Raw genomic sequence first — 25,702 nt, forward strand, 5'->3', positions numbered from 1 at the left:
TAAGTGCACAATGCTAATCAAGGCCTAGATGTATTGCTGAACACATTTTAAATAGACCCAACTGATTTTGATTTAGAAAATAGTACTTCAGGTTCAGCACACACAAAAATTTTAGTCCAATTATTTTAATGATTTCTTTCTCAGAAGACTACATAATAAAGGTGCAACTCAGCCTGAGAGCCTGCCTTTGCAACGTGCTGTGGACCAGGGTCAAAGCACTCTGCAAAAATACTGGAAATCCTGGTACTAATTAAAGCCAGATTCCCTCATAATGGATCAATATCCAAGTGTGCAACAGGCTGCTGGCAAAGAATAAGAGCTTCTGTTAGTTCCCAAACAACACAGACAACAGACCTTGCTCTCCCACTCCTCAGCAGTTTCTTTGACAGATCAATGCAGAACCCACAAGCCCTGACCAAAAGTACATCAGAATCAATACAACAAGGAGATCCAATTTCACCAGCAGTAATGCCAAGCTTGCAGCATTACTTTGGCTGAGAGAAGACCAATGGCTGATAATAACATTTTGTGTTTTTTAAATATGCATTTTATGGATTAAAAAAAAAAAAAGGGAGGGGAAGAAGGGAGCATTATGAAATTTAAAATGCTGACACACCATCCCCATTCCATCCCACTCCAGCTTTGTGCCTTTAAAGACACTTAAGGCACTGAAACTAATGAAGGTCCTGCTGTGACTTCCTCTGGGGAGGAGCAGAAACCAGGTGAAACCAGCTCAGGGCAATCTGCTGCTGATCACTCAATATAAACAAGCCTATATTTCAGATCCTGTCTGCAGGCAGGGGCCTGATCCAGGCAAAAATCGAGCACAGAGAGGCAGGTTTTGCAGATCAGCATCACAACCACTCCATCTAGTGTATCAGCCTCACACAGCAGCATCTCCCTGAGAGCCAGAACCTCTCCCCAGCCGAGTTCTCCACAGCAACTCCTGACAGGCAGCCGGGAGGTTAAAGGTACCTAACCAAGCTGTGCAGGTGGGAGATGATGGGAGCCTCATCAGCAAATGGGTGTGAAGGCAGAGGGGGAATTTGGGAGCACATGGTGTGAGGCATTCAGCGTGTGTGGCTGGGCTCAGGGGAAGCTCTTTGGGTGGTGGCAAGGCAAGATGCTGCAGTAATTACATTAAGGATGCTCTTAGCCCTTAAATCCTATCAAAAATAACTGGAGTAAGGAAGATGCAACAAAACAGGAAGCATAAGGGGGTTAATTCTACCTTATCACTGGGTAACATATTCTGTTTTGACCATATATTGATGAATATAAGCATACTCACAAAACCCAAAAAATCTTGGCTTTTCCAAATTTTTCCCATTTCCCTCCCCCTGCAGGAAGGTCACTGAAGCTGTTGGGCCTTGTAGGACAGGAAACAGCACGAACAACAGCAGAAGAAAGCTCCATTACCTTACACTTTCATTACACAGGGAGAAAATGAAAAAGATTGCTCACATAAGTGAGGCTTTCTTCAGGCAATTACTATAATGCAAACAAATTGTTTAAAGCCACTAACCTAGTCATCTGTTGTTTTCTGACATTGTTTTCAGACTCCTCCACAGACCTGTTGGAAAATCTCAGCCTATGGACAATTCTCCTTGTATCTATAGCAGAGCAGAGCTGGATCTGCTAAGGGTCCAGCACATCACCTCTGCTGGCCACCACAGGCAGATGGACTCCTACAGTAATTGTTGCTAGATGGAGAGCATCCCTAGTTTTCCCACACTTGGTGGGCATCATAGTACAAAAAGGCCTGGAGAATAAAGATTTTCCACTGAACAAGAATCAGAGATGCTGAGACAAAAGGTAGTTTGTTGAAGTTAAAGAAGCAGAGCAGAATCAATGGATTTATCTAGATAAAGATATCATTTGCTCTGTTTGTGGACATAATGGCAGACTAACATAAAAGAAGGTATCAAAAAATTCAGTGAAGTAATTTCTTCTGGTTTTGATGGGGATCTTTTACATTTTAAACCATTTCAATTTTCCTTTGGTATCTGAGTCAGTACTTTTTCATCTAGATTTCTCCTGGCCCTTCCTACTCCTCTTGGTACTATAATAAGGGCCCTAGCTGTGTGGTGAGAGGTAATACAGCTCACATCAGAGAAGAGCTAATACACTCCTCTCTCCTGCTCACATGCAGCAGAGGAAGTGATGCACAGATAATCATGGACAATCCCATCCTCTTTCTGTCCTTACCTGAGTAACAAGGAGCCAAAGCAGGGCTCTCCTCCCAAGAGAAGATCCTCTTCTCCGAAGGTGGGCTGCTTGCAGACTCCCACATCATCAGGTGGACCTTCATAGGGCTTTCACAGGATAAAGGTGGAAGCTGCTGTGTATTTTTACCTACTATGGAATTGCTGCAGATGCTTTGTACTTGCTCTTTGTTTAATTTCCCTTGGAAAACAATCTCACATTTATTTTGATCCTTATTGACCCTGGCCAATCACAAAACCTGTTAATGCATCTCATCCCTGTTAATGCATCTCATCTCTACTTACATCAGGATTTTCTTAACAGGCTGGAACAAAAAAAAGCCAAACTGCTCCCAAAGGGACTTTTGCCTTCTACAGGACTGTGATATTTAACTTCAGGTCACCTCATCTTTGTAAAATGGTGTAAAGAATTCTTCCTGGGATAAAAGCTGCAGCAATCTATTCCAGCCCAAGCCTTTGCTTTGACCCTTTGGAGTCAATAGCAGCACTGCCAACTACAAGTGCACCAACATCATGAATAAAGCCCCCAGGAGCATGGAGATGCCATAGAAAGCATATTATAACTTGTCTTGGAATAAAAAAGAACAGTAGTTTTTCTGCCTCTTTCTCCTAACCTCTGAATGACTGGGCATGGGAGAATTGTGCTTTCAGAAGTTTTCAACACCAAAGAAGTCCAGCAGCTGCTGGAAGGAAAAGAACCCACAACTGAGAATGTGAGTGTAAGAGCCAAAACACAACAATGCTGAGCACTGGAAAGGGCATTGGAAAGTCACAGTGAAGTCACAAGGCCAGAGACACAGCAGTAGCCTTCACTGGCAGTGCGCTCCTGCATTTCAAAGGGGGCTACACAGCACCTGACAGCAAAGCTTGGGTGGGATGCAGTCACAGTGATGGCTTGGCTGGATCACTCTGGCTTAGCCTGGGTGGCATCCACTGGAGGATGCTTGGTCTGCTGGAATTGCTGCATCTCCTTGCTGTTCTCAAAGCGAAGGCTTTTGCTGAGAGATCAAAACGTCTGTGTTATCTACTTACACTACCTCAAATCACAGAAATGGGAGGGAAAAATGACAGCATGGACTCAAGAAGGAAAGGAAAGGGGTGCCCAGCCACTTCTCCTTCCATGGTAATCTCAAAGTGCAGTGACTGAAGCCTGTTTCCTTGTTCAGAGCAAGGGTCCATGTGGCCAGTCTTCAGCATTTCTCTTGGAGATACTCGATAGCTACCGAGCAGCTCCTTCCTTCCCTGTGTCTATGTACCTGTATTTCCTAGCAGAAAAAGCAAGGCCCCATCAGTCTGATGTTTATATTTCAGTAGTTTAGAAAAATGCCTAATGGATGTTTATTTTAATTAATTTATTATTAATATTATTATGATGTTAATATTATTATAATATTACTAATTAAATGAACTGGACCGGACTGAAGCTGGGTAGCTATTTTTTCATATGAACACATGTTATCATACCCAAGAGCTCTTCAATTCCTATGTACAGAGCACCCTTGACATGCTCTTCTTCCTCGTGTCCTGTGAATTCCCAACAGAAGAACCTGTACTGCAGTTTTACAGAAAAAAAAAGATGCAGCCCTAATAAAAACTGTCCTGCAGTTCTGTGGCAGCATTTATTTCAGTATTTATTTCCATGCCTGCTATCACATGACTCTGCCATTTGCAGGGTCCCTTCTGGATTTTTCTCCCCTCTATCCTATTATTATGATAATCAATATTTGTATAAAAACATTTTGGACCAAATATCATTTATTTCTTTCATGATATGCATGAAGTTTACTTTTCTGGGGTTTATTTCTCTATGGGGCATAATATGAGACAAGTTCATTAAAGCAGAAGTATGTAAGTTCTAATAAATATTCAAATAAATAACAAATATTAATAAATAATAATAAATATAAAGAAGTTCTAATAAATATTATAATTATCTTCATTAGTTAGTGCCTGAATTAAAATCTCTTTGATATAATTTATTTAAAGAAGTTGATTGTCTTAGAAAGCAGACTAAGTTTGTTTATTTCAAGTACTTCTCACTGTCAAAAACACATTGCCTAGAATTCATCTAAATATTCTAAATATTCACCCCAAATAATCTAAATATATATTTATCTTTAGCTTAGGATAAAACTGTGTATAACAAAACTCCTCATCAAAATACTAGGGGCAAATTTGGCTTTGCCCTTTCATTTAGCTTATCTAATTGTCAGTTATTTATCTGCTGCTTGGGAGAATTCCTTTCCATCTCTTTCACTTCTGTCTGCTTTTAAAGGAAGTGGAGAGGACACCCTGCCACTGGGGGTGGGTCATGGATGTGGCTCTTCCATCCACTAACAAAGCAAGATCCATCTTTATTTACTCCACCCAGTGGGTCTGGCAGATGGATGGCTTGTATACTCAGTCCTCTGTCCCTCTGCTGTCATTCCTGACTTGGCCTAAACACAGCAATAAAAACCCAAACCAGAGACCCCCACACAAAACATCCACAATGGCAAAAGACCCTGCTCATTGTTCTTCTTGCAAAAAGTTTCTTTTTGCGTACTTTTTAGTGCATTTCCAGCTCTGGCTTTAAGTGCTTCCAGCACTTAAAGGAGAGCAACTTTCACTGTTCCTCCTGGGAGGCCATTCCCCAGCCCAATAAATCTCACTCCCTAGAAATCTCTTTTACACATCCCTTCCTGTGCTTACAACGCTTTTCCAATCTCGGCCTATCATGAGTGGAACAAATTTGTTTTTCCCCACAGAGTTTATATAATAATGCAATAAAGTTGCAAAAGCCATGTGCTCCACTGAGTTACTTCCACTCACCAGAAATTTATGGGATAACAACTTCTGTGTTGCCAGCAGGACGTATTTCAAATTTCAATAAATTACAAGATTTCTACTGAAACGCAAAGCCATCTGAAACAGACAATATTATTACAAACTTCATAGAAGATGCAGGAAAAGAAGCATGGAAAATCTTTAAACTGCTGACACCAAGGTAAAGTCTGATGGGTTGTTCTCCTCCTGAATTCAGCAGACTGGTTATAGATAGCTTGCCAGCACTCACTCTGTCTGTGATGCTTTCTTTCTCTTTTCAAAAGACCAGCAACTGAGTTATTTTAGAAATTACAAAAGAAGCGCTTTGGTTGCATTTTATTTAACCCAGCTTGAATTGAAAGTGATTTCAATGCCTTAGCTGCTGTTAGGCAATTGCCTTGCTGTTTGAGGCTGTGTGCCATCTTCCCTCACCCAAGGATAGGCAAGCCTGTGGAGCTGCCTGGCACTGCCTCCACAGCAGGCACTGAGTGAAAGGCAAAAAACCCCAAAATTCCCCATGGAAATTGCAGGTGGGGAAACTTTCTTCCAGATTCTGGTGATCATCAGGACAGCTATTTGATACAGAGCCAAAAAAGGGGCAGCACATCTGAAGTCCTGAAGTCTTTTGCCCCTGTAGCTGCAAGGAAGTCATTCACTCTGCCCATTCCCTCCAGGTCTGGCAAGTGCTGCAGTGCAAGGATGTAGCTTTCAGAGCTTGTTTCAGGTAGACCACTAAATGCATGAGAGTGTACAATGCTCTCCTTTACCATGTGTGCAGTGATAAACATCTGCACCATGGCTTGCGAGCTGAAATCGCCAACGAAATGACACACATTCACCAGTTTGCCATAGAAGGATCCCATTAGAAAAATCTCAAGATGACCAGCTAAATATGAGAAAGCTCTGGAAATTACTGCATCAATTTTTGGAAGTCTTTCCCCAAAATGATTTTTGCTATTTGTAGACCAAAAGCTATTGTTTATCTCAACTTCCAAAGAAAGGCGAAACTCATAGCAGATGTGTCTCCAAATACTTAAATAGCTGGGTGGCAGACTTGTTTTTTATTTGCTATTCACTAAAGTAAACATGATGGGAATTTGCCATTCAGGTTGTTTTTTTTGCAGGAAGGTACAACAGGAAGGCACCATGATTTTTAAAAAATGTTAAGGGCTCAAAAATCAGATAGCTGCAAGAAAGATGCCACGCTCCTGGGAAGGTGTAATTCTCTCTCTTGGCTCACTCCTGAGGATATAGAGTTGAGAGCCTACTCAGAAACATAGGCAGAGGTACCTATAAACATAAGTAACAAAGGCAGCTTTGCCATGCTTTATTCTTGGGGCTGGAGCAGTTCTTATCATATTTTGTGTGAAAAACAAAGTTCACTCTTTAAAATTTTTAAAAGTTTAATAAGGGATAAAAGGGATAAAATCCAGAGCTGGGATGCTTGGCTATCTGCCGAAAGCACACCCTTAGCTTAAAATAATGTTCTTTATATACAGTTACATTACAGAGGGTTACATGCATATTCATAAGAATTTACACACATTCAAACATTCTTTTGAGTTTAGGTGTTATTGTGCTTGGTTTTCACCTTTGACTTGTCTTCATGCCATGCTGCAGATTAAACTAATATATTTTATTTCTTCTTGTGGTTCCATTCTGTTGTTTTTCCACTCCCTGGTAACGAGGAGTTAGTAAATTTGGTTCTGGTTTTTGCCACTGTTATCTTGTCACTCAGATAGTCTACAAATGCAAAGAACTACCTAATAATCTTACACCATTCCCTGAGTTAGTTACATAAAAGCATTTTAACATCACATAGTCTCTATTTTAATACTATGCTGTGGCCTAAGATATATTTATCAAATTACTATTTACTATTTATATAAACTATATGGTGGATATATAAACTCACAGATAATACTATATTAAAAATCAGTTTAAAGGAAACATAAATTGTACCATATCAACATCTTTGTGATTAATAATAATGTGCAAAAGCTAATAAATAAATGCAAAAGCCAATACTGTATTGTTATTTGTAACATTTGGGATATCCACTAGTCCCTGATCAATTACCCTGGCTCTGACTGTGTAAGCAAAATAATATATTTCAGTTCCAATCCTTCTGAGCTTGCCAAAACTGCTTTAAATCAGAATAAAAATCAGAATTATGTCTTGCAGACTCTGCCTTTTTGTGCTATCCCTTGGCATGACTCATCTTTTTTCAGATAAAAAAGTCACAATTTCATTGGTGGCTTAAACCACCAACATTTACTGCAGCAGTGACACTGGGCAACAGAGGAATTAAATTAAAAAGTGGCAAGCAGATAACTGCTAATTATCCTTTCACTCATAACATTCAACTATAGCCATCTGTGTTTGAACACAAAGAAGGCCTGCAATTAGGGCACCTTCAATTGCAAATGCACCACAACCCCTCTTTACTGTGCTTGTAGATGATGCAAAACAATACCTCAATACCAATTCTACTTAGTGGCTGTAATTTGCTACAGTAACATGTGTATTAGTCACAGATATAACTTAAAAGATGTTATTCTACCCCCAAAATCAAGAAAAGCAAATACACATGCTCTGGAGGGAGAGCTTTGCTCAACATGCTCTTTACTGTCTGGTTCTATGATATATTTAACACCTTATGATGTGAAGAAGGCATTTGCACCTTTTGATATCCAATAATTTGTAAAGGAATCTGGCAGTGGTTATCCTTGCCTTGGAAGAATGTACACTTGATGGACAAGATCCCTTGGGATAATCACATTTCTCTGGTGGGGAAATTCTGGCACTTCTCTGCTGCTGTAATTCCTCTTCCTGATCCCCAAACTAGAAGAAAAAAAAAACCCTATGCCAAATATCTCTTTGATGAAAAGTTGTAGAAGCCTCAGTTAACTTTTTGAAGTGACAATTTACCATTTTCAAATTTTTGTCAGATATTTTTCCTGAAAATTAAGAAATATGCCTGAAATCAGGATTATTTCTATAGAAAAAAAAAAAGTTGTTCACAAAACACTTATTTTATCAGGCAAAAACTGTATTCAAGGAAATTTAAGCTAACTTAATAACTTTAAATGAAGTAAGAATGATGTTCACATTTTCTGATCTTTGCCACTGTGACAAGCTTTATCTTAGAAAGGCTCTGAAGCACTTCTTCATTCCTAATACTCAGCAAGCCTTTCTTTTAGAAGTTTTAGGAAATCTTTTATCCTTTCCCAATGAATTCTTAACAATGGAGGAATCCCTGCTTGGCCTGTACAAATTCTGACCATTATCTCTCAGTGACAACGTGAAAATAAACTTACTGTGCATTTACATGAAGTTATTAATTGCAGGCAATTGCATTATTATATTACAAACTTAATGTCATTAATTGGAAGTTCCTAGTCCCTTCACATCTCAGTGCATTAGACTCAAATGGGCAGGGTACAACAACCTCACATGTACCTAACCAGACCTTGACAGAGGATCACCAAAGGTGATGTGTAGGCTCTTAACACAACATAAATTACATTAACTGGAAGCTATGGAGAATGCAGAAAAGAAGTTAGTAGAGAAGAGGGGAGTGAAAGACTGGCCAGAAGGTGAAAGGAAGAAAGAGATGAAAGGAAGAAAGAGGTGAAAGGAAAAAAAGAGATTATAAAGGAAGAAAGGAATTTTATTATTTCCAGTATAGTTTGGACAGGAACAGCCTGGTAAAGGTGCCAAAACAGAGCTACTGACTGGGGAAATACTTATCTGGGAAAACAGTGAATGGTGCTGTGCAACTGGGCAAATTCCCCAATTGGGAGCCACCACAATTTGTGTGCAAAACTGAAGTCAAGCCTGAAGTTGAAGGGAAAGAAAAAGCAACTGCTTTTAATGGAAGTCCACTTTCTCTAAACAAATTTTCTTCTGGATACTGTAAATTGTGCAAACATTAGAAAATGTGGGCCAATCTACAAAGCACATATTTAATTCAAATAACTGTTGAATGCTACATTGTCTGAAAAAAAAAATACAGTAAAAAATTAAAATTATTTTAATTTTTTTTTTTTAAATATTTTATCTCATGGGAAGTGTCACCTCTGCCATTTGTGGTTGAATGCTTCCTCTTCCACATTTCCCTCCCGGCCTTGCACTGATGGTCCTGCATTTCTCTGAATAGAGCCAAGCATGAGAAATGTGCAGGGCAATGCAGGATGTGTCAGAAACATGTAAGAGACATGAGAGAAATGGGAGAGGGTAGAAAAGAGTCTCATCACCAGAGGATGCAGTGGTTTAAGCTGCCCTTTAGCTCCTCTATGCAGCGCTCCCTCCACCTGAGAGTGTGGCCGACTTGCAAAGAGCAGCGGCTTTGCAGCTTCAGGCTGTATTAAAGCAGGGCCAACACTTCTGAGCCCACTGTACTCAGTACTTGATGCTGATAAAATTTACTAATATTTCACTCTTTCAAAACTCAGAAATTGCGGCAACATCAAAGGCACTAACGGAATATATACAACACACAATCTTAGGAGTCCAGTTCTGCATCAAAACCCCGAGATGGGAAGCAAGTTTTCTCAGCACACCCCCAAGGGAAGTATTGACTGCCTACAAACTCTGCTTGCATTTCAGGAAGATCACAGTGCTTTCCACATGAATGAAAGGGTACCCCTTGTTGTGGTGGGTTTTAAGACTGACAATTTCAAAGTGAGAAGTGAATGAACTCAGAACACTGAAGTCAGGATTTTGTGTTTTCTTCTGGATACTGTTCCTTTCGTGCCGCTCGGTTTGTGAGAAAAACTAATTTCTGCACTTGTTAAAAGTGGCAACATGCTAGGTAAAATGCTAGGAGAAAAGGAAGAAAAAGAGAAGATTATCACTAAAAATATGTCTGCTTTATGATAAAGCATATTCAATGAGAGTTAGTAAAAATTCAGAAACATAACTAATACTGGCGTTATTGAAAGCTGAAATATTACAGGACTTCTGGCACTGAAAAGATTCTGATTTCAAAAAGCCTAAATAAATTTTAAAAAAATGTAAATTCTTCACAAATCTTTTAAAAAAACTAGTAATTCTCCCCAGTCTTTTGACCATAAATTGTGTCTGCTTTTTCAGGAAACAATGGCAAAAAGAGAAGGACATGCAAGAGTGGGGAGGAGAAGAAAGACAAACTATTTATGCTACCGGTGGATTTGGGCAATGAAATGTTTAGGTTTTAAAACCAAAACAAAAGCTTCTTTTGAACAAGTTGCTTACATTCAGTAAAAGAAAAAGAAAAATTTTTCTTCAGCTACTCTCTGAATCACTTCTTTAGCCTTCACACTTGACATGTGATCTGATATTAAATGGTTACTTGTTAGGAGCCACAGAGCAGCAGGAAGTGCTAAATGCCAAAGGGCCTTGAGAAACTAAAACACACTCAGCAGCAAACCACTAAGCAGATCTCACCATCAGCTACTGGTCTAGCTGCTGCAAAACACGCATTAAATACTATGCTGCAGTTGTTTGGAGTTAAATTTCTACTTAGCCAACCATCACTATCATCACATGTAAATTATTTTTTTTTTTCTTTTTAAGCCTGAGCCCAAGTCTGAATATATTATTGTAAAGCTTCTCTCTCAGAAACTATGCCATGTGTAAATGACATGTAGAATACAAGGTTTATATTTGTAAACCATGGTATTCCCAGGGTTTCCCCTTCCATGCTTAATCAGTATGGGCTAATAACAAGAACCTACTCCAGTTATTCTGCAAGAGCTGGTGGGGGTCTTTTAGTCTGGTATAAAACAAGCAGGTTCTTATTTTGTGTATATTCTGTTATATATAACTCACATTAGAAATGGCTGACTATATTCTGACACATGTTTCTTTTCTCTAAACTGAACTGTCTTTCAGGCAGACTTAAACTTTGTAAGTGTATGCAGTACAGATGATTCCTAAATTTTTCCTCAGCATCATTCTGAAACTACAAGTTACATGTAAGGTTGACCAGGATGGGATTTAATATTATGAGATGATGGCCTAAACAGATTATTACAAAGTAGCTGCTTCAATTCTAAAAGTGTAAGTCAAATTTCATTTGGTTATACTTGCTGCCTCTTCCTAATAGTTTAAATTTTAAAATTGTTGCGAAAATATTAATGTGAACTTAGGACAGGATGCACTAACTCTTGGAAAGTACTTAGTCATGCTGAGTTGAGTTTCTAAATTCCCCCCCAAATTATTATTTGTCTTAACTTCTACTATAGATTTCTGCCAAAAATTGTCTGCCTTGGGCTTCTTGCAAAATTCTGTACTTCAATTTAAGTTGTAAACAAGTCCTGCTTAATACGATGGAGAATCATGTTTTCCCATATCTCCCATATTTTCATAAAATGTACCAAAATCCACTGCTCTATTTTTGGTGTTCTCCCACAGCATGAATATTCTCCCTCATCAACTCCATCTTAGGACTGAAAAGCAACATTTTTCTAACTCCCAGAGAGCTTGGTACGACTCTTGCTTTGTGTATGTGGAAACAGGAATTCATAGTTATTTGGGGAAATATGCGTACAAGTGCAGAAGGAAATACAGACACATGTTAACAGCTACCTATCTACTGGCCCCAAATTTACCTTTTCCCTAAATTCCATGCTCCCAGACAATCAGGTCAATGTCTAGAGCATATTCTGTGTTTCACCCTTTCTAGATTCTCAAATACCTGGAGCCAAAGGGCCAGCTTCCACCCCTTATCATGTCAAAAATGGGTCCTTTGCATCAACCAGAGAATTTGTTCCATAAAAAGAGAATCTGACATTTGTTAAGTTTGCAAAGTGGGGTACTCTAATATGAAAAGCTTAAATAAGTCAAAAAATCATCAATTTTCTTCTCATCTAGTACCAGCCACTTTGATGCCCTGATCACAAGAAAGCTCCACTTAAGTGGGGGATTTTAAGCAATCTTTTCCCCACCCTACTTTAGAGTCAACAGCAGATGGCATCATAGATGTCACTCCTTATCATTTTGAATAAATTAACCCCCAAAAATACCCCATATCATCCTGGGATGTACAAGTGTTGAGACAGGACTGCCATTTTCACTCAGGCTTTCATTTTCTTCTGCAACTCAACATCTGGGCTACAGACTGAGGTACTGAATTGCTGTCAGAGTTCTTAGGTAGGTTTTTTTTGTCTGTCATCAGAAGCGCTCAAAGAGCCTCATGAAAGGAATGGAAAGATGCATGAGGAGCTCACCTCTCCACCTGAAAGGTGCATTTCTTACTAATGGAACAAATTATCTGAAACTTCTTGCTGCCAAAGAGCAAGACCTGAGGAGGAACTGCAAAAATACGAGAGCATCAATCCCAGAGCAGAGAGATGGGTGGTTTTCTGACTTCTGATCTGAGCAGTAAAGTTCCCTTTTCACCAAGATGTACCTCACCACAGACCTCACCGCCTTCGGAACAAAGTGCAAGGCTGTACAATAAAACCCACAACACTAAAAAGAGAGTGAACTGAAAAGTGTCTGCACGGACATGCAGACAAAGAGCAGGCGCTGCAGCAGCGGAGATGAGCTCCTGAGGGCTGTCACAAAGAGAACCACTGCCACAGCTTCACCATCAGATGTGATGTGAAGCAGCACCTCTTCCACCCTGCAACCCAGGACCCACAGCTCATGCTGAGAGCTACCTTCAGCCCCACAACCACCAAATCTAGGTTTTGAATGAGTTCTTTTTTCTCGGTGCAGTTCAGTCCTCATTGTGTTGGACACATTAAGAAACTCGACTAGCTTGATCCACCTTTAAGGTGGGCTTCAATCCAGTCAGTAATCGTGGAAGACTGCTTAAATTCAAGCAGCAGTGTGTAATTCAAGCAGCTTTCTGCAAGTGGCTTTGGTGTTGTCCTGAAATTTTAGGAGAGTATGTTTTACTTCACTCATCTCATTCAGATGCTCTGACAAATCAGCCAGTTGTCAACTGGGGCATACCACAACACTGAAGTGATGCAGAAACTATGCCTGCCACAGAGACTTTGAACTTTGCTAACACTACACTTTTTCAGGGTCTAAATCAAAATTCTAGCTCATGCCACCCATACTTGTGATGAGTATCACTTTATTCCTCCTAGGGGCTTACCATGAATAAAAAGGCCTGACAAAAAAGTGGATGAAGTAATAGCCCAGAAAGAGAAATGAAGTAATCTTCTACCACTAGCACTGAAAGAAAAGGTCAGCTTTAAGAAGAAAATCCTGAAAATGTATTGTCCTCACATACTGGATGGCAGCTAATGAAGTGAGATGCTGTAAAGTGATAGCAGCAAGCTGTTTCTGTCAGTGTGTAAGAGCAGCAGAAGAAGGAGTGGGGGTAAGAAAGCACAGACAGCAGAAACATGGGGACCACCCTACCTCACTGCACTATCAAGATACATACTGTACTGACCTAGAATTACAAGCAGATGCATTTTATGAACCGCTACCAAAGCTGCTTTAAAAAAAGCTGTTATTTTTTCCCCTAGCTAGAAGGGTCTCTAAAAATACTGCCTTTTCATAGCTCCTGTATTGAGAATGGTGGATCAGAAGGTGGTAAAATAAATGATGGTGTGAACCTCCACAGGGGTACCAACTAATCACTGAAGGAGCGTGAGGGGACAACACCTTCTCAGCTCAACTCATGTCAGATTCTAGAAAATGGAAACAAATGTGCAACAGAAGCTGCCAACAGTTGCAAGTGACTCAGTCTCGGGACAGGCGTAAAGCAAACATTTTGCAGGTTATTTAAAATGCAAATTATTTAAAATGCAAATTGTTCTTCTATACACGCAGATGTTGGAGCACAGGTAACATCTGATGTAAATGAGTCATCTGCTTTAATCAAATGGTATGGCTAGAGAAAAAGGTAGAAGCAAAAATAATGACTCATATTGTTTCTTCACATTTCTGTCCCCAGTATAGTTGTTCACCAGGTTAGCAGGGGAATGAAAAAGCAGGTTATTCTAATGGCACCTCAGTATAAAACAAATTCTCTAACCACCATATTAAAATTTAAAGAGCTTTGCATCTTTAATGCATACTTTCCTTTTTGAAGATGGAATCAACAGTTGTGTGGCCATATGTAAAGTGTTTTTGTTGTGTCCAATCAGCAGCTGAAAAAAATATACAGGAAGCAGCAAGGGAGAATTAAAGAAAATATGACCAAAATAATAAAAAACAAAGAAAGCAACACTTGATTTATACTCTCAGGAAGCAAATCCTCAAAATTAAAATAAAAAAAATCAAGTCAGGCAACAGGGATGCTAAAATGTTGTGTTTAAGAAACTACAAATAACAACACATCTTTGAAAACACTGTCATTTTGCCTCCACTAGATTTGCCAGTCTCTCATAATGAACCCAGCTTGTTACCAGTAGTCTTTGTACTTAAGCCACCAACCAACACTGTCTACATCGATATGGTCTCAATCTTGTCAGCCTTTATGGAGATCCCTCTGTGGGGATCCCTCTGGATCCAGGGGTGTACACATCCAGTCACAGGGCATTGTTCATGCAGCACTCTCCAGGCAGAGCTGAAATACACCTTACATCTAAAAGTAGTCCTTTCTGAAGCACTAGAACCTCCTCCCTCCTTCCTGTCCCAAATATCCTTCACCATAATTTTAAGTAGACACAGAAGAAGGTAGAACAGAAAATGATAAACAGAATGGCACAGAGTTGTTTTTGCTAGCAGCCTCTGGCCCCATAAGCTGAATCTACTTGCTCCTTTGTGACTAAGAAAGTTTTCATTCCCTCTCTCCTCGTCAAGCAGGCATAGCTGTATACTTGATCTTCCCCAAGCAAATGTTCTGCCTCCTCTTAAGACTCCCTGAGGAACAATCGTAAGAGAACATTGTGGTCCATTGCAGACCCAACCACGCACTGCACTATCTTGTGCTGCAGCAGAGGAGGTCCCTCAGTGCACTCTGAGCTTCCCTGACGGTGTTTCATGGGTACCTCTGTGCCCTATTAGGTGAGTGCATCCAAAGTACCAACATCGCCAGGGCGTATGTGCCTACAGACTTCTTCTAGTCAGCAGAGCAGGGCTGATTTGCAACTGGGCAAAGTACATTTTCAAAATATGCTCAGCCCTACAGAGACCAGAATTTTATTTTCCTTAGTGCCCTACCTCAGGAAACAGACCTGTAAAGCACAGCCCAGCCACTCTGGCAACTTTCAAGTATCTGCACTGTAAACTAGGACCCTCACTTCCTCTCATTTTATACATCAAAGCTTCTCCAAATCCTGCAGGAAGCCTACTCTGTCCCAAAGGGCCAGCTTCCACCCCCAGTCATCCTGTGTGCACTTTCAGGGATTGACTCTTGAACGAAGATAGCGGGATTCTGATTTACACGTTGGTTTTTCTCACCTATTAAAACCCCAAAGCAGATACAAGGGCACAAGGTAAAATTCTGACATGCAGTTGAAGCATAATGTGTGAAGCAGCAAGATGAGAAGTTCTGATGTCCCGGCAATACACCCTGAAGCCTTCCTGGGACTTTTCCTCCCTTGCAATCGGAGATGCTTTGGCAAATGGGTGCGTAGCCACGACGCTACCAGGATTCATTCATTCACTTGTATGAACATGGGTATAAAAAGCCTGCAACTCTCCAAACTTCTTAGCAAGGAGAAGATCAAGCACCACGTACCCCAGAAATCCACACCACTGGCCACCGAGAGAAGACAAGTCCTAAGTCTGGGAGAGCAGGACAGGGTATCGGCGAGGATGTCTTTTCCCAAATTTTCTTTTCCTCGGCTCCGAGGTCTCGGACACAAGGACCCTTCCCTCCCTCCCCCTTACCTGAGCCGCCCACGCTGGACCGCAGCAGGCAGGTCCTCCGGGAGGAGGAGAAGGAGGAGATGTCGCTTTGGGAGCGGCCGCGGGGACCGGGCAAGGACCAGACGGGCAGCAGCGCTGTCCCACTGCTCCCTGGCCTCTCAGCCATCGTCGACGGGGAGCCGAGAAGGGCAGGGAGGAGAGAAGAGGAGGGAGAGAGGCGGCGAGGGAGGGGACAGGCAAAGTTTGCAGAGGAAGAGCCGCCCCTCTCCTCCGACCGCCCCGCCGGGACGCCGGCGGCGATTTTGGGTCTCTGGGAACATAAATTTTGTGTTTGCACCGGAGCAAAGCAAAGTGGGGGGTTGGGTGTGCGGATGCACCCATCCCCCGGGGTGTCCTCATGCTCCCGCCATTGCCATCTCTCGGGGGAAAAAAAAGAAAACAAAAAAGAAAAGAGAATCAGTTAAAAAGAGCAACCCACACCACCACTTCTGGTTTGTGTAACAGGGTGCCCTCTCCCCCGCAAAGCCGGAAGGTTGCACAAGGCACCGCATCCATGCAGAAGAGCCGTGAGGGAGACGAGTCAAATATCCTCCCCCCCATCACTTCCCTCCCCATCTTTCTTAAGGATTGGGTTGCAAGAGACTTAACTAACTTCGGCAGGAAGGTACTCGCCTGCCTTTCAGATCAGTCACACAGACCTAGGCAGAAGTAAAATCAAGCTTCGTGGTTTCGCTTCCTGGTGTTTTACAGAAACCCTTTAACAACAAGGTGCATCTTTAAAAGGATATTTAATGTTCCCACTGCTTCTTACAAGCAAATCATATTACATTCTACCTCGAATAAAGTCCTCGCTGCCGTGCAGCCACGATGACAAAGACAGAAAAGACCGCAATCTATATTTTTCATGCATCCAGAGCTGCATTATCTACTTATCCAACGTGAAAATTGCATTCAGGCTGCATTTTAACAACTACGGCTCTCCAGGTTTGTATCAAAACCTATCAAGTCTGAAATTTGTCCATGCGAAATTCAGTTTCTGGTTTCTGCTCCCACACGGGCAAGTGCCTTCGTCTCAGTGCCGAGCCCGTGCAGCTCTCCAGGCACAGGGGTTCTGTGATCTTCCCAGCAGCCACCCTCCGCACTCCTCGAGGCAATTGATCCAGTACAGGAGCCTCATATGTCAACCATTAGTCAGGTCAAAAGGTCTTTTCTGCTCAGCTTCTCTCAGGGAATTGCCTTTATTATTTCCTCTCCTTCTTCCATCTGCTGACAGAGCAGCCTGCTCCTTCCCCAGCCGCAGAGCTTTCCCAGCGGGGCTGTGCTGTGAGAGCAGCAGGGCCTTCTGGCAGGGCACAGCAGTGAGCTCCATGCTTACAGCCCCTCTCACGGGGCCCGGAGGCTGCATGGTCACACAGGCAGGAACGTCGTACCCATGCTTAGAGAGCTTTTTGCAGCTGCAAACACCAGGCCTGTGTTATTCACAAGATCTGACAATGTGCTATTTTTATTATTTACCCTTTGCAGCTTCCATTATTACAAATGTGATCGTACACCAAGGACCTTTTTCCCCACCAGGGATTTCAGTACCTGGGTGTGTGTGGGCTGGTGACATTTTCTGGACCTGTTTATGCCTTAATCACAAGTGTACTCATCACTGCTATTTATTGAAATGTTTGCCTTATTTTCATTTCATTTCATTTCATTTCATTTCATTTCATTTCATTTCATTTGTGCAATCAAGTTAGTTATTGAAATACACAGTCCCTGCTCCAAACCTCACCAAAGTTTATGGCAGGTCAGCAAGCTTTGGGTCAGACCATGACTGTTTTTAAAATCATTTTTTCTTCCAAAAATTTTGAGCTACAGAGCAATTGTAACTTTGTCGTGCTGTACAGAATGTGTGCTTCAAAGTTCCCACATTAAGGAGCTGCTCAGTGTCTGCAATCCTTTGGTGGGATCAAAAAGGAGAACATGAAGAAATTGAATGATAAACTAGAAAGGATACCATAGCAAGAGGTCAAAGGCATCTAAAGATTCCTTTTGAGAAGCAAAGTGACACCTAAAGGGGTGAAGGAGAAAGAAGACGTAAAGTAGGTCAACAGTGAATGTAAAAGAGATATGAAGAGGCTCTTGCTGTAATATGAAAGTGCTTCGGTAAATCAGAGTAATGTGGAACAGTCAGTCAGAAAGAATAATATACTGGAATGTTTTTTACCTGCCTGTAACTTATTATATTAATCAAGGTATATAAATGAAAATTTTACAAAACCTTGTTTTCACAGCCCTTTAAATATTTTTTTTTTAATTAGATGTAACAGCTGTGGTTAATGGCTCTGGAAACTGAAGCTCTATTTCCATAGAACAGCAGTAAAATATACATTCTTCTCAATTGGAAAGAGATTAATTAAGTTGCCTGCTCATTCATTTTCGACTGTTCTGATGAGATTGCCAAAGAAATTTCCATTTGTGTTGATGATTATGGAATGTTAGTACTTGCTGATTAAACCAAATTAGTTCACAAAGGCTGTCCCCATGGTAGCTGGGGGCTGAAGTAAAAACACAAAATTCGGGCATCAGGAAAGACTGGAAAAACACCAGCTTGGGCAACAAATTGCTGAAAGATATATCGTATGTGCCTGCCACCCGTGATCCGCAGCACAAACGCAAAGTGTAATCTACTGATGTGAGGCAGCTTCCGCACAGGCTATTCTAATGATCAAAGAGAGAAATATTTCCTTCACAGGCTTTGGGCCACCTCTCTGCCCGGGAAGCCTCCACTACAAGTCGGCTGGAAGGAGCTGCAAAGCGATGTTACACCCTGTCCTTCTTGGGAGGGCGAGGCAAGCTGAGCCTGTGGCGGGCTGCAGTCGGGAAGGACAAACCAGGAGGCTGCCGAGGCCCCCTCTGGAGCGGAGCATCTGCAGATCCAAGGCTGAGAGCCGGCTCCGGCTGTAGAACCGGCAGACACCGTCAGGCCGCTCTCGGGCGAGGCTGCCGGGCCGGCCGGGGGAGGAGCCGGGGGAGGAGCCGGAGGGGCCTGGGGCGGGGGAAAGCAAGGCGGGATGACGGCCGAGGCGTCAGCCAGTTATTTCGTTTTTTCTTGAACTCCTTAAAATCAGAGGGGGCAGTTTGTGGTCGAGCAGCCAGATGGAGCGGCACCAATGCGGACGAGCGCCCGGGCGGCGGGCGGGACGGGGGAGGCGCGAAGAGGCAGCGCTGCCGGCCGAGCGCCGCCAGGGACAGAGCCGGAGCCCGGCACTCGTGTTCGGCCGGCGGCCTTGGTGGGGCGCGGACAGTCCGAGCCTGCCCCGTTCGTGCCCCGCTTTTTTTCCTTTCCCTTCCTTTCCCCGCTCCGGCCCGGCCCGGCCCAGCAGCACTGCGAACGGCGTCCCGTGGAGCCGCGTCCGGCCCCGCCGCCATGTCGGGCCCGGGCGGGCGGGCCGCGCTGCTGCTGCTGCTGCTGCTGCGGGGGCTGCCCGGGCTGCTGCAGGCCCGGCCCCGCTACGAGCCCACCTGGGGCTCGCTGGACGCCCGGCCGCTGCCCGCCTGGTTTGATGAGGCGAAGTTCGGCGTGTTCATCCACTGGGGCGTGTTCTCGGTGCCCAGCTTCGGCAGCGAGTGGTTCTGGTGAGCTGCAGCCAGAGCGTTCTGGTGGCACCGGAGCAGCTGCGGCGGACGGGCCGTGGCAGCGACCCGAGGGCTCCGCTTGGAAAGCAGCGCTCGGGGCAGGCGGGGATGGTGTGGTGTCCCCCCGTACTGCGGTGGTTTGGGTTGGAGCCCCTCTGCAGGCTGACCACGGAGCTCAGGTGTGTGGGAAGAGCTTAGTGTCCACCCGAGGCCACAGACTCCATGGCGCCGTTTGCAGAGGAAGTGGAGTTTACAGTGCTTCTGGTGTGTCTGAGCACCTGTCTGCCCAGCCCCAAAACTCCCGAATACCTTGGCTGAAGTGCCTAAATTCAGCAGAGAGCTGGTAGGGCTGAGAGAAGTGCTTTGCAGCACAGCAGTGTTGGTGGGAGAGGTGTTTGATGGAGTGGCCAGAAGCGACCCCTGGAGGACCGCCGTGAAGGGATGGGTGAAGGGGTTCTCCCTTGTGCGAGCAGGAGTTTGGCATCTCCCAGCCTCGGGAGCCGCCTTGTACAGCTGCTGGAGCACCCTGGGGAGCGCAGGAGCCCATCGCTACCCTTACTTGCCAAGCAGCTGTGCTGGTTTTTTGTGCGCCTTTTGTGCTGCTGATGGTTTTCTTCCCTTTTTTTTTACTGTTATTACCATTATTCAGGAGTGCTTTGCACTTAAAGCTCTGATCCTTCAGATAATTTTAGTTCAGGGGCTGAATGAAATCTTTGTTCTGTGAGTGCTCAGTGGTTCGGGCCTTCTGGCTGTAAGTGTTTTTGCTGTCACCTTTCCTTGCTCTAGCAAGTACTTCCTGTGAGACTTCAAATGAGATACATTATTATTTACAATATGAGGATAAAGGTAGCTTTGTGACAGAGCTATGGTGAACCTTAATTACAATGACAATATTTGCAAATGAAGCCAACATGTATCTAATAAAACCAATGCTTTCTGACACCTGTTCTTTTCAGAATTAAGTTCAGGTGTTTCAGCAGGTTTTTAATTCAGACTACATTTATTAATAAATTACTTTTAAAGGGGCAGGACAGAATTAGGTTTGCATTCAGGCCTCACTCAGAGTGCTGTACTCTGATAGTTTTGTACAGACTCAGTTTCTAGCATTTGGGTTTTGACCCCAAAACTCTAATTGCTTTTTATTAATTGCTCCTATCCCATGGCAGGTGTGGGTGTAGAGTTGCTTCAGGGCCTTCTGACAGCATGTGCAGTCAGATGATTGAGGTCCTGTATTAGCAACCTCAAATGGAAGGTCATAAACTATTATCACCTATCCTATGTGCCTTCCCTCAGAGCTCCACAGCCTTGGTAAGGATGTTTCTAGAATCTAATCATGTCAGCATGGAAATGTTCATGGTAGCAAACCATATGACTATGGGAGAGAAGCAAGGTTGTTACTTTTTAATTTAAGAAATTACATACTTTGAGATCAGAGGGATTTTAAAATGTATTTGTTGTGCTTTGGTGTTATTTCCTCTTCCCCTGGCTCTTTCAATGAGGAAAGCTGGCTCAGCCTCTTTCTTCTAAGCTTTTTTTCCCCGCTGTTGGCTGCCAGACATTGTATCGGTTTATGCTGGAGTGTTTTTGGGAAGGTCACAACAATATTCACACTATGATCTTAAAGAACTGAGGTCAGAGTCCTGCTCAGGACAGGAGAGAGAAACTTATTTCAAACATTCAGATTCTGGCATGTTTTATTCCTTCACTTACAGTCTATTTTCTGATGTACCTAAATTTGACAAGAGGGTTTTTGCTGCTTGGTTTTGTTCATAGAAAGGTGACAGAGGTGCATTTGTCAGTGTGTGGCATTCTTGCAGGGGCAGGTTTTGGTTGGAGGTCATGCTTTCTTCTAGCAGGGTGCCTTTGCCTGCAAGCCTCAGGTGTGCAGAGTCTGCAGTGACCTGGTCACAGCTCTCTTTGGCCCTGGGGCTGTGGACATTGGGTCACTCAGCTGCAGTTCTGTAGAGGACTCGGGGCTGTTCGAGAGGTAAAGCTGATGATCCCCCTGTTTGTGGGTGGCAGAGCAGAGATCCTGATGGCTGAGGTGTGAGACTTGAGGAGGTGACTCATGCAAGTCCAGGAGAAAAGCATTTCCTGTGCCACCTGAGCTGCCTACACAGCCTGTCTGTACCTGCTCTCTGGTACAGGTTTGAGATTTTGGTATTGACCAAGACTGCCATTTTTCCATTCTCAAAGTGTAGCTGCTTTTCTCATTGCTTCAAATGAAATCCTGAGACCTTTCCAATCTGGAGTGCTTCAAAGATGTAGGACGTGGACAAATAAGATAGAAAAAAAGGAAATCTTTGATAATCAATACTCCTCTGGAGCAGTTTTTTCTTATTGCCAGTGTCATGTATGTCCAATGCCTCTCCCTCACAGTGTTAAATAGGAGCTGATGATTTCAATTCTCTTTTCTTTGTCTCATAATACATCAGCAGACATGCTTTGCTCTGTATTTTGTAGGTGGTACTGGCAGAAAGAAAAGAGAGAGCCCTATGTGAAATTTATGGACACAAATTACCCACCTGGCTTCAGCTATGAAGATTTTGGTCCTTTGTTTACAGCAGAATTCTTTGATCCCAACCAATGGGCAGATATTCTGAAGGCGTCAGGTGCAAAATACGTTGTCTTAACTTCAAAACATCATGAAGGTAAATGGAAGCTTTGTGAATGTTAGTGATTGCTGCATTTCTGTCAACAGACGAAAAAAGCAGGCAACTTTCCTGCCTTCTGAGAGACACGGAGAAAGCCAGGCAGGCTTACCTGCCCCACCACAGCCAAAGAGGAAACAAAAACCAGGTGATTTCCTGACTCGTACACACAAACTGTGGCCATGGAGTTTGCATAGGAGGAGCAATAGGTTGTGCCACTGTTCTCCTGCTGTGGGTAAGATAGCCTGAAGTGGTGGTGGTAGCTGAGCTTCCTGTGGTGGCTTTAGTTTATTTTTTATTTCTGTGCAATTTATTGCTGAAAGAACCGTAAAAGTGAATTGTGCACTGTTTAACATTTGGAGAGCTGCTGTGAGCAGGCAGTTAACAAACTCCCTTGGTTTCTCCAAGGAATTTAGGAATGTGTTCCAGGAGTCAACTTCAGATTTAGGAAGGTATAGCTCTTCCTGATGTAGTGCACAGAAGCCAAAACCTTGAACCAGATCTGTAGCTTTACAGGCACTTTTTGTCTTTTTGCACTGTAATTGTAAGATGCTTTGCAGAGAAAAGTAAAGAAAAATAAAGCTTCTGGAAGGAAATACAGTAGTGAAGAAAGTATAAAATATTAAGATACTACAATACTTGTAATGAATGTTGTTGGTCTTTGTGAGTTGTGGGTTCAAGGCTGGCAACTTGTGATGCGTCAGTTTTAATCTCAGCTCTGACAAGAATCAAGATAATTCTTGATCTTGATTCTTGTGGTGAAATTCCCGGTGACTTCAAAAGAACCAGGATTCATTTAGTCTGTCCAATAGCCTTGTGCATGAATTTTTAGGTCATTTAGTCAGTACAATTGCATGTATCCAGTTCACAAAAATAGCACAAGATTTATTAGACAGTGAGCATAAAGGGGTTAGAAGGTGAGAGTGGAACTCCTCTGGCAGTGGTCTGAGTGTGCAGTGCAGTAGTATTTGTGCGTGCTTGCGCTGGACTGATGTGTGTCTCAAAGGTCAAATCCCTCCTGATACTTAATCTTGATGTTTTAAAAGCCGTTTCAGGAGTTTTTGCCCTCTCCTTATACATGTACAGAAGAGTTGATTGAGCTATTATAAATATCAAGGCAAACAAAAAGCAAACATTTGCATAAGATATAAACAAAAAATAGGAGAACAGTCTTGGAATGCAAATGATAGCTTGGGCTTTATGCAGCTGAGAAACAATTCTATCTTCCACTTGCTGATTGCATATTTACAGTTCACATTTGATGTAGATGCCTCAAAAGCTGCTGTATTTTTGGTTAATTTCAGAGTTGTAGAGTTAAAGAATGCCTTATGTTGGAAGAAGCCTTAAAAGTGATCTAGTTAATTTAACTGGGACATATGAACAGACTGAATAAATAAAGAGAAGGAATAATTATCCTAAGCAGTACAGAACTGGAAAGTATAAATAGATATGTGTACATATAAAAAATACATGGTGTTCTGATGCTAGAACTAGTCCCATTGTGCATAAACAGGTTATAGGCGCACTTTATACCATGACAACAATATTATTACATATATAATTTTTATTATTTTATTTTTTGCAACACTTCCAGCCACTTTCCAGAAAGAACTGTAATGTCCTCTCTTCTTCTTTTCTTTCTTATCCTCTGATTTTTCTCTTTTTAGGCTTTACTTTGTGGGGGTCCAAATATTCTTGGAACTGGAATGCTGTTGATGTGGGACCAAAGCGAGATCTTGTTTCTGAACTAGCGACATCTGTTAGAAACAGGACTGACTTGCATTTTGGGTTATACCACTCCCTGTTTGAATGGTTCAATCCTCTCTTCCTTGAGGATGCCACCAATGCCTTTAAGACAAGAAAGTTTCCAACCAGCAAATCATTACCAGAACTCTATGAAATTGTGACCAAGTACCAGCCAGAAATAATTTGGTCTGACGGGGATGGAAATGCTCCAGATACTTACTGGAACAGCACTGGTTTCTTGGCTTGGCTGTATAATGACAGGTACATAATGATGCTGGTTTATCTCCTTATCTGAAATTCTGCTCTGTGTCTAGTTTGTTTCATTTTCTGTCTGTTTTGTGGAAGCTGCTACCTCTAATTCAGAGGACTTAACAAAATATTAATTGTCCTGAAATACACAATCCAGATATTTCCTAGAACTATCAAAGCTGGCTTTAGAAAAAGACTGTTTTGTATTTTTTAAACACATTTGCAAATTAATTATTTAATATGGTATTGGCTATTCTGCTGAATCATGGTCTTCCCCAAGTATTAGCTGTTGCACAGAAACACAGGATAGCAGGACAGTTTGAGAATATGGGTACATTGTTGTCATTGCAGGCTGAACATCTGGCAGTGGATATGAAGTGCAGAGTGATTTTTTGGCAGAGCTCCTGTAAAAATCTGGAGCTTATTTCCCTAAGAAATTCTGATCTGGACCTTTTATTAGAAAAGCATGAGTAGAATTCCTGACATTGAACTTAATCTTATTGTAATAAATTAATAGTATGGAAGTCATCCAAAATGTTAGTTCCTGGGAGGGGTACGTGTGGGAAGGGATTAGGCCGGCTGCATTTTATGGAATAAAATTAATAAAAGTCCTCTGTTCCCAGCCCAGTCCGGGACACAGTAGTGACCAATGACCGCTGGGGAGCTGGCAGCATCTGTGCCCACGGCGGCTTCTACACGTGCAGTGACCGCTACAACCCCGGGCACCTCCTGCCGCACAAGTGGGAGAACTGCATGACCATCGACCGCGGCTCCTGGGGGTACCGCAGGGACGCGCGGCTCCAAGACTACCTCGCCATCGAGGACTTGGTGAAGGTACCCTGCGCCACAGGAGCTGCTGCCACTCCCCGCTCTCTCTCCTGATTGTTGTGTTGTGCTGTTTAACAGTTCGATTATGTTACTATTTTTATGAATAAGATGATTTTAATTCAATAGGGAATCCGTGAAATAATAAGTAGTTTTGTTAATTTCCAGCCTAATGCTGGCAGGATGGAATATCCATGTAATTCTTAATCTTCCTCTTAGTTGTTTCTGTAGAATGAATTTCTAGTGAAAATGCAGTCTGTTTGTTAGCAGGCATTTTCCCTGTGAGTAACTGGCAAAGGACTGATCTTTAATGTCATTAATGATGACAGTCTCATCATTACCTTTTTGACTGTGTTTCTGTGGTAACTGCATACACAAGCTGATGGGAAGCTAAGAGTTGCAGTTTCGCAGCTCCTGTTTAGGAAGTCCTGCTGGAAGGCTACATCTTTTTCCTTTTACAGACAGAAACAGTTTATGACTCAGCAGTAGTTTTACTTTGTAGTGAGGAGCTTTCCTTACAGACATGCAGGTAAACGCTACCAGGAGCAGACAGCTGGTGTTGTTAGAACATTGATTCCCTTACTAGTCTGAGGTACTAAAAAAGTTTTGAAGTTTAGGAAACCTGAATGAAAGGAAGACTGATCAGTCTTTCAGAATAATGCATTTAATTTCAAAATTCAGCTAGTGAGGGAAAGACTGATTGTTGTTGTTGCTTAATCCAAAACTGTTTCTAGTGCTGTCCTTGCAAAAGACAATTTCAAATTGAAGTAACCTCTTCTCAGAGGCAGAAGGTTTGAATTAATTCAG

At 42.5% G+C, this 25,702-nt stretch overlaps 2 protein-coding genes and 1 long non-coding RNA gene across 6 annotated transcripts in view; 2 read left to right on the forward strand and 1 right to left on the reverse strand.

Moving 5' to 3' along the window:
• Positions 1-16,315, reverse strand: part of PHACTR2 (phosphatase and actin regulator 2) — a 129,814-nt gene extending 113,499 nt beyond the window's left edge. The window contains exon 1 of one of the 2 annotated variants that reach the window (XM_023923468.2): positions 15,819-16,315. In XM_023923468.2, coding sequence (XP_023779236.1) covers positions 15,819-15,963 — 145 coding nt within the window. In that variant the 5' untranslated portion in view covers positions 15,964-16,315. The remainder of the gene's footprint in view (positions 1-15,818) is intronic. The other variant, XM_023923466.2, reaches the window with a different exon arrangement.
• Positions 793-3,164, forward strand: LOC111926764 (uncharacterized). The gene is made up of 2 exons (XR_002863163.2): positions 793-971; positions 1,560-3,164. It is a non-coding gene; the product is annotated as an uncharacterized LOC111926764 (long non-coding RNA).
• Positions 16,316-16,572: 257 nt separating the features above from the next.
• Positions 16,573-25,702, forward strand: part of FUCA2 (alpha-L-fucosidase 2) — a 31,132-nt gene continuing 22,002 nt past the window's right edge. Inside the window, exons 1-4 of one of the 3 annotated variants that reach the window (XM_086869068.1) lie at positions 16,573-19,424; positions 21,888-22,075; positions 23,743-24,082; positions 24,694-24,904. In XM_086869068.1, coding sequence (XP_086725194.1) covers positions 19,216-19,424; positions 21,888-22,075; positions 23,743-24,082; positions 24,694-24,904 — 948 coding nt within the window. In that variant the 5' untranslated portion in view covers positions 16,573-19,215. Of the gene's footprint in view, positions 19,604-21,887; positions 22,076-23,742; positions 24,083-24,693; positions 24,905-25,702 lie in introns of all 3 variants that reach the window. The other 2 variants (XM_023923470.2, XM_086869079.1) reach the window with 2 other exon arrangements.

The sequence above is a fragment of the Cyanistes caeruleus genome, chromosome 2 (assembly GCF_971803275.1).
Source record: "Cyanistes caeruleus chromosome 2, bCyaCae1.hap1.1, whole genome shotgun sequence".
NCBI classification, from domain to species: domain Eukaryota; kingdom Metazoa; phylum Chordata; class Aves; order Passeriformes; family Paridae; genus Cyanistes; species Cyanistes caeruleus.